The sequence below is a fragment of the Acipenser ruthenus genome, chromosome 9, assembly GCF_902713425.1.
Source record: "Acipenser ruthenus chromosome 9, fAciRut3.2 maternal haplotype, whole genome shotgun sequence".
NCBI classification, from domain to species: Eukaryota; Metazoa; Chordata; class Actinopteri; order Acipenseriformes; family Acipenseridae; genus Acipenser; species Acipenser ruthenus.
In genome coordinates, this window is record NC_081197.1 from 13,973,570 (window position 1) to 13,989,085 (window position 15,516).

At 38.2% G+C, this 15,516-nt stretch overlaps 1 protein-coding gene across 1 annotated transcript in view; it reads right to left on the reverse strand.

Annotated features, from left to right (window-relative positions):
* The window catches only part of LOC131737973 (protocadherin Fat 4-like), a 30,872-nt gene extending 16,357 nt beyond the window's left edge, over positions 1 to 14,515 (reverse strand). Inside the window, exons 1-8 of the mRNA XM_059030443.1 lie at positions 14,253 to 14,515; positions 12,194 to 12,434; positions 10,551 to 10,895; positions 7,132 to 8,042; positions 6,532 to 6,706; positions 5,712 to 5,892; positions 5,213 to 5,463; positions 59 to 4,387 (exon numbers count right to left, since the gene is read on the reverse strand). Coding sequence (XP_058886426.1) covers positions 59 to 4,387; positions 5,213 to 5,463; positions 5,712 to 5,892; positions 6,532 to 6,706; positions 7,132 to 8,042; positions 10,551 to 10,895; positions 12,194 to 12,434; positions 14,253 to 14,309 — 6,490 coding nt within the window. The 5' untranslated portion in view covers positions 14,310 to 14,515. The remainder of the gene's footprint in view (positions 1 to 58; positions 4,388 to 5,212; positions 5,464 to 5,711; positions 5,893 to 6,531; positions 6,707 to 7,131; positions 8,043 to 10,550; positions 10,896 to 12,193; positions 12,435 to 14,252) is intronic.
* Positions 14,516 to 15,516: the final 1,001 nt, after the last annotated feature.

The window sequence follows — 15,516 nt, forward strand, 5'->3', positions numbered from 1 at the left end:
AAGGCTGGAGCACAGTAGCTGGCCATTACAGTACTATTGAGATAATTGAGATCATTACCTATAAAACCTGGATTGCAGGTACACTGAAAGCCCCCATGTAGATTTAAGCAGGTCCCCCCGTTTTGACAGATGTCATCATCACATTCATTGATATCGGAAGCACAAAGAGGCCCTGAATAACCTGCTGTGCAGTTACATGAAAATCCTCCCGCATGGTTCACACAGACACCCCTGTTGTCACATGGCTCTGCAAGGCACTCGTCCATATCAGACTCACACAGCTGACCCATATACCCAGTTGGACAAGAACAAGTAAATGTACCCAGTTGTTTCTGAGTCACGAAAATAACAGAAGGACTTTCCAAAACAGTTACATCTGGGCCTACGTGAAGGTTTTTATGGCAAATTGCTTTGTTTTCACAAGGGTTCATGAAACAAGGGTCGCTGGTGATGAGTAAGATCTCAGTGTTGCTTTGAACTTCCAGGAAGTACTTATGAGCAGTGACAATGCCACTGACTCTAGTTCTGCTTAAATACTGTCCGTTATAGCTTTTAACAGCAGCCAGGAGCAGAGTTTTATTTTCTAAAGGCTGCATCCCAAATACATGGATTTTAGAAGCTTGTAAGTTAAAGACACTATCCAAGGCCTTAATCAACTTCAAGTAGTTTACAGACAGGAATGCTTCGAAAGAAGGTGTGGAAACATAAAAAAGGACACAGTTATCAATGGTGGCATTTGAAAATCCTTTGTAACTTATATAGACACTGTTGTTAACAGACTGGTGAACATTATCACTTGCTTCCACTGTGAGATTAAATGTAGCTTCTCCGTGATACTGAGAAGATATTAGATTACAGCTGTTAGCTGCGATACTAAACATGTGTATAGATCCAGTTTTTATGCTGCAGTTAAAATCATCAGATACATCAGGGTCTTCAGGTCTAATATTACCAATCATGCCTCCTGCGAAAGAGCTGCCATAATATTTGACCTCAATATAAATGTTCCTTGGTACTGATGGGTTGTCATTTTCATCCAAAACAGTGATATGGACTGTGCCCGTGGAGGACATTGCTGGCACACCTGCATCTTGGATTATGACGGGCAAATAGAATTCTCTTGTTTTCTCTAGATCTATAGGCCTGTTAGTGAACAAAATCCCATCAGAGGAAAGCGTAAAAAAGTTTCCTAATGCAGATTTTCCAAGCCTGTAAGTGAATGGCCCCTGGTTAGGTGGGAGATCAGGATCCGTAGCATTTAAAACCATAACTCGTGTGCCAGATGGCTGGTTCTCTTTCACATGACCTTCTTCGGAGTTTAGCATAGGGCCATTATCATTGATGTCATTCACCACAACAAGCACCTGTGTACTTCCAGTGGCTGGTATGGGTGCACTATCAATTGCAACAATTGTCAGGTTGTACAACGGCCATTGTTCCCTGTCAAGAGGAGCTTCCACATATATAATGCCATTTGAAGGATCAATAGAAAATGAATTGTCTCTGTTTCCACTTTCTATTCCATAGACAAACTGATTCCACTCTGAACTAGTATCCAAGTCTTCAGCCATAACTTTAATAATCACTGTTCCAACTGTTGTGTCTTCGCCTACTTCAGTCTGGTAGATGTTAGAATAGAATTCGGGAGGGTCATTAGCATCCAGCACATTAACACTAACAAGTGTCTCATCAACATTTGATCCATTAATCCTGCCCTTATTCTTGGCAAGTGTTCTTAAAAGGATTTGATTCTTGGAATGACTTCCTAAATGATCTGAAACAACAATCTCTCCAGTATGTCTGTTAATGTTAAACCCTGCCTTTTTACTTTGGCCAATGAGTAGGTAGAAAACTTCTCCATCTGAACCCAAATCATAATCAGTGGCTAAAACTCGCCCTACACTTGTGCCAAGTGGGGGCCTTTCAGAAACAGTGAAGTTGTATTGAGCCTTATTAAACTTGGGAATGTATTCATTGACACCTGTGATTCGGATGTGTACTGTGGATAAACTGAACTGACTTTGGCTGTCTGTGTTGAAAGCTTTAACTGTCACTTCATACACTTGTTGCAACTCAAAATCGAAAACATCTTGGGTCGTTAGAAGCCCTGACTGGGAATCCACTGCAAATTTATCAACATGCCCTTTGTGAAGTGTATAACTGATCTGTGCATTTAATCCAGAATCAATATCAGTTGCATTTAGCTGCAAGACTGTAGTGCCAATAGGACAGTTCTCAGGCACTGAGGCAATGTGGTCTTCTGTAGCAAAGACGGGTGGGTTGTCATTAATGTCCTGAACTTTTACAATTACATTAACAGCACCTGTTTTGGCTATCCACCCACCATCTTGAGCGTTAATCTGAAGACTGTGAACAGCTCTTGTTTCAAAATCCAGATTTTTAACCAAGGTTATGAAACCTGTGCTGTTCCCAATAGCAAAAAATGCATCCTTGTTCCCCATTACTATAGAGTAATGTACAAGTCCATTGAGACCATGGTCAATGTCATGTGCCTTGACTTTTCCAATAACAGTCCCAAGGGGTTGGTTTTCTGGAACTGAGAATGTCACTTGCGATGCTGAAAAATATGGAGCATAACGATTTTCATCAGTTATAAGAAAACTGATTGTAGCTTGGGTCGAAAGAGGTGGAATACCATTGTCTTTCGCAGTAACCAAGACAGTGAAGAATTTATTCAGACTTAAATATAACGGGCTGCTTACAAAAAGCCACCCGCTGTCTTGTTCTATTTGAAAGTATGATGAAGCATTTCCTCCAGTGATTGAATATTCTGCTGTATCATTAGAGTAGAAGTCCTGGTCTACAGCCGTTAGCTTGAGCACCTTGGTTCCAAATTCAACATTAAAGGGAATGGATGTGAGAGGTCTAAATGGGAGGAAAATTGGTGGGTGTTCATTCAAAGGGACAATGTTCACTGTGACATCACTCTTACTGTGATTTGGGTTCTCACCACAGTCAGAGGCAACAATGGTAAAGCTGTAGCTTTTGGCTCCTGAACTTGGTTGCTTTGTCTTCACCTCCCCGGTTGTTGCATTTACTCTAAAAAAGTCATTGGGAGGTTGAATGAAGAAGAAAATGTGCCCATTTAGTCCAAGATCAAGATCAATGGCAGACACCTGCATAATAAATACATTTTCTGCACTGGGTTCAGGAACAGATACAGTGTAAGATAACTGGGAAAAAACTGGTGCGTTGTCATTTACATCTGTGACATAAACAGTGACATCAGTGTTGACACTCCAAGCAGAATCATTGGCGTTAACTTTGATAATGTAGCGGTCAGTCGTCTCTCTGTCCAAAGGCCTTGTGACAGTGATATACCCACTGTTTTTGTCAACTGCAAAAGGGAGGCTACCAGTCTTGTCAATAATTGTATAAGTGCTGATAGCATTTGCACCAACATCCTCATCTGTTGAAGTTATCTGAAGGACAGTAAAACCAATGGGAGAGTTTTCAGGAATCTGGGTGAAAAAGATCTGCAAAAACCGGGGAGCATTGTCATTTCTATCAAGAATGGAAACTATCACCAGTGCAGTGCCCATTTTAGGGACATCCCCTTTATCTTTTGCTTGAACAGTTAGCTCATAAACTGGCATTTTTTCTCGATCTAAAGCTTGACTTGTTTTTATAAAGCCAGTGACAGCATTCATAGTGAAGGCATTTTTGTTGTTTCCATGTATGATGCTGTATTCCAGTGCTCCATTTATGCCTTCATCTAAGTCGACTGCTAATACAGTACAAACTTTGCTACCTGGTGAATTCTCAAACACTTCACATCTATACACACTTTGGCTGAAGGCTGGAGAGTTGTCATTCACATCAGTGGTATTGATGTTAATTTTAGTGTAGGAGGAAAAGGGGGGTGACCCAGAGTCTCTTGCTTCAACCCAAAGCTGAAATTGCTTGTTGGTCTCATAATCAACAGGGTTTTTTATAGTCAGTGCTCCTGTATGCTGGTGTATCTGAAACACCTCTTCAAAATTTCCTGCAGCAAGATAGTATGACATCGGACCCACTAGGCCTTGTCTAACAGTCGTTGCTGTCACCATGGTAACCAGAGTATTACTAGGTTGGTCCTCAGAAAGCAAGTGTACAGCAGCATCTGTGGAAACCTGCGGAAAATCAGTGCTGCTCTGAAACCGAACTGTCATGGTTGTGCTGTCCATTCTAGAAATGTTTCCATTGTCCACGACACGCACGTTGACTGTAATGTCTAATGGTCCACTTAGAATATGTTGTGCAAAAACCACTCCCCTTATAGGGTCAATCATAAACTTGTTAGCATTGGGTCCAAATAGAGAATAATTGAGTTTTGCATTTAATCCAGTATCAGCATCTACTGCCCTCAAAGCACAGATGATTGAACCTGTTTGGAAAAGAAAATGAAAAATTTGATAAAAGCATTACAATTTTTACACAGAATCCTCCTTTAAATGCTCAAAGATAAAATATGAATAAGGCTAAAGAGACCTTTTTGGTCCAGTAGGCAAATGTTTACACACAGCCATTTTCCTTCTAGAGGAGTACTTTCATATATCATACAGCACATTCAAAAGCTGTTAAATTACATACCAGATAACAAAAAGGTAAAATTGATCACTGAGCGGTTCCGATTGCTGTCACTGCCATCTTTATATCCTGCCCACTGTTATTACAATGATGTAAGCACTAAGCGTCTAGGTGGGCGCATGGCAGCAGTGTGGAGTAGTGGGTAGGGCACTGGACTCTTGACCGGAGGGTCATGGGTTCAATCCCCGGTGGGGGACACTGCTGCTGTACCCTTGAGCAAGGTACTTTACCTAGATTGCTCCAGTAAAAATCCAACTGTATAAATGGGTACTTGTATGTAAAAATAATGTGATATCTTGTAACAATTGTAAGTCGCCCTGGATAAGGGCATCTGCTAAGAAATAAATAATAATAATAATAATAATAATAATAATAATAATAATAATGTGGTAGGTGTGGCACCTGGAAACTGCTTGTACTGTGATTGGATGCCTTCCTGAGCTGCACCCAATCAGAGGGTTGAACTCTCAAATTCCCAACATGCAGGGTGTCAGTAAAGGTTCATGTACAGCTTTGGATCCACAGAGAAGCAAACTGAGACCTTTCATGAAAAAAGTATGGTACAAATAATATAAAAAACAAACCCCCATACTGATATTGATTTGTTAACATATTTACTTACCTGAGTGCACGGTCGCAGGAACATTAGCAACATACGGGTCATTTAGAAACTGAGGGGGCTCATCGTTTACATCCTCTATTATCACCCAAACTGTGGCTGAACTGGAAAGTGTGTGTGTTGTATTCATGTCTGTTGCTTTAATAGTCAAGGTGTAGTGTCCCTGGATCTCCCTGTCTAACGCAGTAGTCGTAAAGATCTCCCCAGTTGACGGATCAATAGAAAAATGTGAACTCCCATCGTCCAAAGAGTACCTAAAACAAATATTGATTGGCTTAATTCTCATGTCAAGTGGACCAAGATCAAGGGGAATTCACAACCGCTCAAAATATAAAATTGCACAGTTATTATTGCATAATTATTTAAATAACTCACAAGTTAAAGCTTTGTGACTTGCAACCTAAGCTACAAAACCAAGTAGTAAATCAGCAATTCAACTCGTAATGCTTTCAAAATGCTTTAACAACTATAGCTTTAGCAGCTATGTTTTTAAGTTTCCTACCTTATTTGTCCATTAATGCCTTTGTCAGGATCTGAGGCACTTATGGTGGCAGATGTAGTACCTACAGGGCTATCTTCAGATACTGCAACAGAGTATATATTTTTGGGAAACACTGGACTATTGTCATTAAGATCATCAATTATAATAAATATGGTGCCAGTGCCTGTTAATGCTGGGAGACCTGCAAAAGAAGATGAAAATAATAATAATAATAATAATAATAATAATAATAATAATAATAATAATAATAATAATATAATTGGTTGTGCATTTACCATGCTTTGTCAAGCTTTACCATGCTTACCTATGCTTTATCATGCTTTCATTATGCTTTATTCTTTATTTCATAAACTTTTATAAAAGTTCTACTTCACGTTATTCACCATCTCTACCTTCCCCTTTCAAAAATGTGCATAGAGACCCCCTATCCACGTGCTTACTCATTCTGTAGCAGTGACCACACTCAGTGAATCTCTGGTGCAAGCTCAGGACTTTTTATTTTGTGAATTGTTTGACTGTATTACAGCTTGCAGTTTGCAGCTTTTTGTACCAATAAGCTGCTCATTAAACATGTGCTAAATGAAAAAAATATGTTTTATGCTTCAGTGGAGTAAATCAATAGACTTAAAGTGGCAGGTTCTGGCTGAGTGGCTTATGAAATCCACAATTAAACAGTCACATGAAGATAAAGCTTGAGATGCTATTTTGTTTTATTCGAAAATGAACCATATTCGAATGCACAAATGGAAAAACGTACAGGCCAGATTATTAACTAACAGGTTTCAGAACACAGAACACGAACATTGATGATTTAATGTACCTGAGTCTATGACAAGCACCTCCAAAGTATACCGTTCTTTGACTTCTCTGTCCAGGCTCTGCAAAACACGGAGTGTGCCATCTGGGGAGAGGGAAAACTGGCTATATTCATGTCCTCTGCTAATAGAATAGGTCAACTGGCTGTTTGAATCCAGGTCCTCGTCCACGGCTGATACCTATTTAACAAGACACGTGGTAGTAACATTAGAAGATTATCTTTGACAATCATGGATTAAACTAGTATTTAATACTTCTGATAACTCAATGAGTCAGCCCACTAAAGAAAGGTTTGAATTTGTTTTGGTACCTTATCCCTTACTCATCCATGCAGAACCCAAAGAAAATATAAGCTGCGGTGTCTCAGTACCTGCTAAAACATATTTATAAAACTAAACAAAGGCAACTGTGTCTTGTTAAAGATTCTTGTATCTTGCTGCTTATTTAATTAAACTCACCATTTTTCTCATATGTCTCTTTTTGTAGACAGAAATGTGTTTATTTAAAATATCTAGCAGCAGTGGATCTTATATCGATCATCTTTGTGCTGCTGTTAAACACCAAGACGGTTGTCATTTTTATTTGCTATGCCTTACGCCCTTACCTGATAAATAATGTGAGGTAGCTGGTCTATGTTTTCAAGCAGATGAAGCGTCACAGATGTGGGGGAGAAGGTAGGTGTGCAGTCATTGACGTCACTGAGGATAACGTTAACAGTGGCTGTTGCTAACCTAGGGTTGCTTCCCTGGTCCACTGCAGTTACAGTAAACGTATGTAGAGGAGTGCTTTCACGATCCAGCTTCTCAACCACAGAAATTACTCCGCTGACAGAGTCAATGAGAAACTCCCTCTGAGAAATGAAATATCGAACTTGTCCGTTTACTCCTTTGTCCAAATCGAAAGCCTGGACCTTTAGCAGATCAGATCCCCTGGGAACATCTTCATCCACCGTAACGCCATAAACACTTTGAGTAAAGACTGGGTCATTATCATTAATATCTACAATTAACACCGTAAGGTTCATGGCAGTAGACATTGGGGGGAATCCTTTGTCTGTGGCTATTAACTGGACAGTGAACATTTTACTAATTTCCCTGTCTAGCTTTTCAACCAGAAAGAGCTTGCCACTTGTTTTATCGATTCGAAATGTATTTCCCGCCAAAGAATCCATGGTGTACTCAATCCAGCTATTGGCCCCAGTATCCATGTCTATTGCACGGACCACCATGACTGCAGTATTGATTGCAGTGTCTTCTGGAACATGGACAATATTGCTAGATGTAAAATATGGAGCATTATCATTCACATCTTCTATGTACACAGTAACATGTGAAGTGCTGGTCAGCTGTGTAGATTCGGGCAGAGCCTGGTCACTAGCCTGAATAGTCAAACTATATATAGACTCACGTTCTCTGTCTAATGGTTTTTGTATGCAGACCGAACCATTCAAGCTTACAGCAAACTTTTCATCTTGGTCCCCTGAAATCACTGTCAAATGGATATCAGCATTGTGACCTAAAAAAGAGAGGTTTTTAAAATGATGTTAACAATGTCAAAACCAACTATGCTACATATACAGGTAGTGGACAACAAAATGAAAACACCAATGTAAAGTCACTTAATAGGGCGTTGGGCCACTATGGTATCCCGCTCTGTGGAGTTCTCAGCAGACCGTTTCTGATGAAACTGGCTGCTCGTGCCCCAGGTTGAAATTTGCAGTGAATTGATCTGCAGTTGATCGTCTGTTTTGCCTTGCACTTCGAATTAATGCATGGATATCACGATCCTGGAGTATGCAATTCCGCCTACTGTTGCCCTTTGCTGATGATGTCTTTCCCTCAGAGTTCCATGCCGACATCACCTTAGACACTGTTGCTCGTGAAACATCAGCAAGTTGAGCTGTCTTGGTTACTAAAGCTCCTGCCAAACGCGCCCCAACAATCACTCCTCTTTCAAAGTCACTAAGGTCTCCTCTTGCAGCCATGCTAGCCATAATTATAGACAACCAGGCCTGTCCAGCATTTTTATACATGACCCTAAGCATGCTGGGATGTTATTTGCTTAATTAACGCATGAGCCACACCTGTGTGGAAGCCCTTGCTTTCAATATACTTGGTGTCCCTCATTTACCCAGGTGTTCCCATTTTTTTGTCCACTAACTGTATACTGACCTTGTAGGTCAGGTTGCAGCTAGACCTTTAGAATTTGGGTTACAGCACATGAAGTGCAAGGATAGCAGCACATCATCTACAGCATTGTCTTTGAACAATCTGCATATTCCAAATTGAATGATAAAAAAACAAGCAAAGAACCAAAAGATATTCAACAGAAAGAGGAAAACAAATATAACCTTGGTTATAACTCCTTTAACAGACACCAAGTTACTAAGAAGATGAGGAAGAATTACTACCATATAATACAAAGAATGACCATATTAGAATAATTACTAAATGCGTGTTAAGCCTGTGGAGTTGTGTGTCGAAAAAACAATTCTGATAGTGTCCTAGACTCCGTTTTCTGCTGAAGAGGAGCAAACTATGGATGAATGTAGTAACTGGTCAACCAGGCATCTTATTTTAGTATAAAACTGAAGCAGATTGTGGGGCACGGCATCTTTAAAATATGACGTTTTAGTAAAACATCAACCTCCATTTATAATTAAATCACAGTTTGCTTGTCAATAAAAATAGCACAGAAGAAATCGCCATAGCAATGACCGCAGACATGCGAGGATGAGGCACCTTCAAACCTAATTACCAAACAATTCAGTTGATTCCTCCCTTGTTGATGTTTGGCTGTGAGTGGAAGTGCTTTGATGGGCCTGGAGGAATGTGTGATGTAAGACTTAATAAGCTGACTGAATGCAGCCTGCTTGCCCTGGGCTTTGTTAAAAAGGTCAGGCAACTGGACCTTGAATCTTTTTTAACCTGACAGTTTTCACACTGATTAACCTCCAGTGATTGTAGGCTATCAGAGCCATTTATTCCCAACAGCCTTGGCAGTATTGGTTGTTTTTCATAAGGCCCTGCTTGTTTTCATAAGGACACACTCTGCTAGGCAGCTGCATGGGTATGTGAAAAAAGTTGGTAAACACACAGGACTGAAGAATATAAGGTTGTCAATCATTTTGACTAAACCTCTTGCTCGTTTTGCAGTTTTTATCCCACAGCCAAATGACTGCATTATGAACCTCAATAACCACTTAAAACTTATGTGAAGGAAATACTTAAGAAAAAGGTTTTCCACATATATTGCTACTTTGATGATATTACTCATCAAAATAACTACAACATAGGTTAAATAAATGCTAAAGCATTAAACTGCACCTTTTTTGGATCTTAAAGATGCAGTGTCACAGAACAATGTTACATTTATCAACCTAATTCTTTGTTGTCTGTTCTCTATAGTCATTCATAGTTTAGTCAAACAGCAGAAAACCAATGTATTTGTTTACTCTGTACTTCTAAGCTGTAAGGATACAATCATCCTCTTTGTAAAACCCCTTTTGTTCCTTTTATAACTTTCACCTGTAGAAGGTTAAACATCACATTGCAAGATCTGGTACACCAAATGAACAACAGAATCCACCTTTTTCCAAATTGTGTTTTTGTCACATTTTACAGGCAATACCAGCTGTACAGCGATATTAAGACCAATGGTAGTTCTGTTTCCACCACTGCAAAGCTCACCTCATTGTTTTTGATGAAGAGAAAAACATGAAAAAACTAATAAGAAACAATTCAGAGGGCTAGATTCTCAAAGCTATTTACTCCGTCTGAAAGGAAAAAAAAAAACATTTACAATTCTAAAAAGATAAGAAACAACTTTTTGGATGCAAAGCCCCCTAAATTACATGTGTGAGTTGTTTGTTTCTGTGTTGGCTGTGTTTTTCCTATCTGGAAATACCGTGCTAATGATGTTTTGGAGTTATCGGCTTTGAGAATCTAGCCCTGACCATAAAAAAAATGGAAAACAAAGTCTGCAGAATTGTGGTTACAGCAGGTAATCATCATGCATGCTTACCTTCATCAGCATCTGTAATATTAAGTGTAAGGATGCAGAATCCAACTGGGCGATTTTCCAGTACTGAGACAGTGTAGGCGTCAAGGCTAAATATTGGAGGATTATCATTGACATCCAACACGTTGAAGTATACCCTAACTATTCCAAGCTCTTCATCTTGGTGGCCAGCACTCACAGACAGAATGTAATACTGTTCAGATTCATAATCCAAGTGCCGAGATAGTGTGAACTCTCCAGTGTTGGGGTTTATGGTAAAAAGTTCATCCCCATCATCGTCCTTGATGGAGTAAGTGATGCCATCTTGATGACCTGCAGAAGTGGTTTCCACACGTCCTACTATGGATCCTATTTAGATTTAAAACTTCATTTTACTTACTGGAAGCGTGGTATCACAAGTTTTTTTTATTTCTAGCTTTTAAAGTGGGTTATTTCATAATAAAAACAGTACAGGCGCATCAAATACCACAGCCCAAGAAAATAAGTTATGAAGGAAAAGAGAAGATTAAGTTAGACCTCAATTGAAATTAAATTAAATGAGATGATGCTTTAGTTCATTAATTGACAGAGCTTGAAACAAGATTTAATGGGTTTACTCAACACAGTTGATGCACCCAGCTATAAGTCATTTCTCATGCACATTGAAAGTAAGACTGTAAATGTATGTTTAAGAGCCTAATGTTTAATCTGGCAGGCATAAAAACACACATTGTGAACTACAATTAAACCTGCCTAATAGAATCACTGATTAATCAAATATTATTGTAATCAAAAAATGCATTCCCTCTGCTGTTCAACCTATACAATAATGCACCAATTTATCTGCTTTAAGCAATCATGATCACATTAAGAGGTTTTCCAGGACTGGGGAGTATGCTGATCTAAGGTCTTACTGCACATATAACCATCGCTGTCTAATGGAAAATCTAGCTTGAGATACATTTCAGGAAAACTATGCAGTGAATTACAACTACATCAATGGCATTTTTCTTCTGCGTTTATACACCACGTTTTTATGGGCCATATTCACCAAACATAACACTGCAAGTATCTTTTATCATTATTATAGGAGGCTGTGTGGTCCAGTGGTTAAAGAAAATGGCTTGTAACCAGGAGGTCCTGGGTTCAAATCCCGGCTCACTCATTGACTCATTGTGTTACCCTGAGCAAGTCACTTAACCTCCTTGTGCTCTTTCAGGGAAGACATTGTTGTACGTGACTCTGCAGCTGATGCATAGTTCACACACCCTAGTCTCTCTAAGTCGTCTTGGTTAAAGGCGTCTGCTAAATAAACAAATAATAATAATAATTGCAACACTGTCAAAACAATAAGCGTGCCCCTGTTTCAAAAAACATATAAAGATCTCCTGAACTGTGTAATCTGATATTTAGAATGCCACTCCACTGCCTAAATGCAGGTGTGGACTTATAATAATGCTCAAATTAAATGCAATTACTGACTAAGAGAAAAATGTTTGTGTAAGGGAATGATATCATGTCTGATTACAACTTTGGTCTTTCTTTTGAAAATGGTTTTCCTGGTATGTCAACATATAAAATAAATAAAGACATTGATAAACAAACAATAAATATAAAACATGCAAAACAAGAAACGTTGTAAGTGAAATAAAGACTAAGTCTCCTACCTGGCAGTGTGTCCTCATTAACCTGAAAAGAGTAAACAGGTTTTACAAATGCCGGCTGTCTGAAACGTCTGGTTCTTGGGTGTATTATTGCTCTTTCTGAAGGGTGAAAATCACTTATAGTCTTTGAACTTTCTCTTTTTAGCACTGTAGAATGAGATGCACTCCAGAAATCATTTTTAATGTGATTGACAGTAATGCTTTGATATGGCAAACCAGTCTGTGCAACAGCAGCACTAACATCCTGTAAAGTAAAACAACAAAAAGAGTTTACAATACTATATCTCTGAGCATATGTATAAACTAACGGTATAAAAAGCTTGCACTGTAAATGATTTGACTGGCAAATGAAAATGATCAATAATATAATGCATAGGATCACATATAGCAAATAGGGATTAGTGATTTCATCTGAATATTGCTCAGAAATTCAGAAATGTTGATGGTAGCCTCAGACTAATGGTATTAAGTAAGGGCGCTGCCTATAAAGCAGTACTCCCTTGAGAAGGTGTACACTCTTTGTGTTTGTTGGTGAACCTGGTTGGTTCTTATAAAAATCAACAACATCTGTATCTGCACTGTTTCAAATGCTAAATGCTATTGAAGAAACAAACTGTAGAAGCAACTGAAATTTTCATCAGAGGTAAACTTGTGTTAAAATATATACTTTGGCGATGGTTAGAACAAGATAAGGACACACTATATTTGTCTTTTAAGTCCACTTCTTTTCAGTTCCAGTTTCTGCTTAGTCTTTCACTGCATCGCTGTTAAACTTGAATGTGCAGTGTTGTTTGTTTCCCTTGGGTCCTCACCATTGTTCTCTTGCTATAATGAGGACTTGTCCTTCAGCTTGAAATGCTGCTGGCTTGTCCTTCTAAAGAAATTCCTGGCTATAGAAAGATATCTATATCTTTGAGCTTAATTAGCCAGCTAGTTTAACTTCAAGAATACACAAACTTTTTATTTTACATTACATTTCCAGACATGCATACATAATATATATCTTGCTCTTAATTGTATTAATTGATTCGTGAAATGTATTTTTGTTTACGACTGTAAGTCGCCCTGGACAAGGGTGTCTGCTAAGAAATAAATAATAATAATAATAATAATAATAATAATAATAATAATAATAATAATAATAATAATAACATCAAAACTTCACCACAAGGAAAAAAAAAACACAGATGTTTAAATTAGTAATTTGCTTCTGTGAAACTCAAATTATTGTTTGTAGCACTAATACTATCAAAACTGGTTTTAAATTAAATGCACTGTAACCTATTCACATGAAACATATTTCAAGGACATTTAAAGTTATACATGGTAAAATAGAATCTAGCTCCCCACATTTGTATGTTTTTCATTTGTGACAAAGATGTTTTAATTTTTATTACAACCTATGAATGACTGCTATAGCCTCGGAGTTTGAAAAAAATGTGTAGTAAGATTCTAGAAAATCTCAATTAAAGTCACAACCCACATCCAACAAGGAAAGCCACCACTTGTCTGTGTAAAGTAGGCAACTTGACATGCAGGTTGGAGCTCGATGAGGTTCCCTAATGGGTATTATTTGCACAGGTTGCAGAGAGGTGAAGCGTGGCTAAATGCCCATAGAATAAGGGGAAGCCATTTATAAAATAAATTATTAAAACTTGACAGAATACATGTTTTGGACTTGCAATTAATATGATATGTAAACGTTATAAATCACTTGGCTGAACACATATAATTTCCACCACCTTCATCAATATAGGTCAAGCTTTGATGAGCTTATATTTTCTAGTAGCTAATTTGACACTGCTGAACTGCCCTGACAACAGCAAGCAGCTAGTTGTCAGTTTGAAGGACTACAATCAATCTATGAAAACATGCAGTAACGAGTAAGCGATTAAGCTTACCGGTATGTACAGTATTCGACCAGAACACAGATTACACATCACGAGTTTTCTGGTACTGTAAGTGTTCTAAAAGTAAACAGGTCTGTCATAAGGACTTAAAATAAACACATTAAAAGATTTGTTAAAATCCTAGTAACGCCAAACTTCAAAACAGCACTCACCATCCAATAAACCACGAGAGTGAGGTAGTGTATCGCTCTACAACTGCAGGTATCCATTAGTTCTGATGTCACAAATCTTCGGTTTTATTTGTGAAGTTCATGAATAGTTAGGTCCAACCGCTCGCTGTTTTTGGTGTTGCATCGTGCATCGTTCCAGTTCAATAACGTTTTTTAAAAATAACCTAAATTCTTGATATTCAGCTGTGCAGTCCAATGTTAGTAAACTAGTTCGCTGTGCACCATCCCCTCGGGCAGTGGCACAGGGGAACCTGATCGCTGAATGCAGTATCCATAGGGATTTGCTTACAGCCCTTTTATTGAATGGCACACCCACTGAATATGCCACCAATCAATTTACATTCTCTAGTGTTCATTATAAAAACGGGTCTTAGGAAACATTGTCAGTTGTTTTTTCCCCGATAAAATCTAAACCTGGTTGGGAATATTAAAATAAAATGAAAAAACAGCTGTACTAGTGTGAAGTACAAGCTGTTTTTTCAAAATGGTACAGCTAAACCAAGCATCTTTTTTTCCCATCTGCAAAAAACAACTGCACAATGTCCTAAGGGCTTTGTTTTGCTTAAGAATCAGGCCATGCAATTTCTTCTCAAGTGGGATCATGCGAAGAATCCCCCAATTAGCGTATTTCACCACAATGTGATCTTTCTCAGTGTATTGCATCGTCTGCTGTAGTAAGACTGGGTAATGCGTGATGCTAGTATTGTCACCTGAAATTATATTAACCAGTAATGCTCATAATTGTGTTTTGTTGTGTTTGCCTTTTACAGGACATGACGTGTATAATAAGCTCATGAAAGCACATAGGTACATGTAGAATACATAGGCTGTATTTTCCATATTCCCTATAATAAGCAGTTTTGAAAAAGAAATGGACGGGAGGGTGTAATTAAAAACAGTAAAAGGAAAATATGAATGTATTATTATTATTATTATTATTATTATTATTATTATTATTATTATTATTATTATTATTATTTTGTAAAATTTCTGACTATTGCAAAATTGTTTGACCTTACTAAATAAAATAAAATTATGACTTATCATAACAGCGCAGTGGAAAATTGAGGGCCCAAAGCCGATATTCACAAAGCTTTACCTCATGAGATGTTGAACGGTCTAGAATTCAATGAATCAGAATGCATCTTCTTTTAGATTGTTGAAACATACTTTAACCCATGTGTTAAATGTTTGTGAAAAGGACCCATTGGGTGGAATTGACTTATCTAGTAAAAACAGAGTGCCC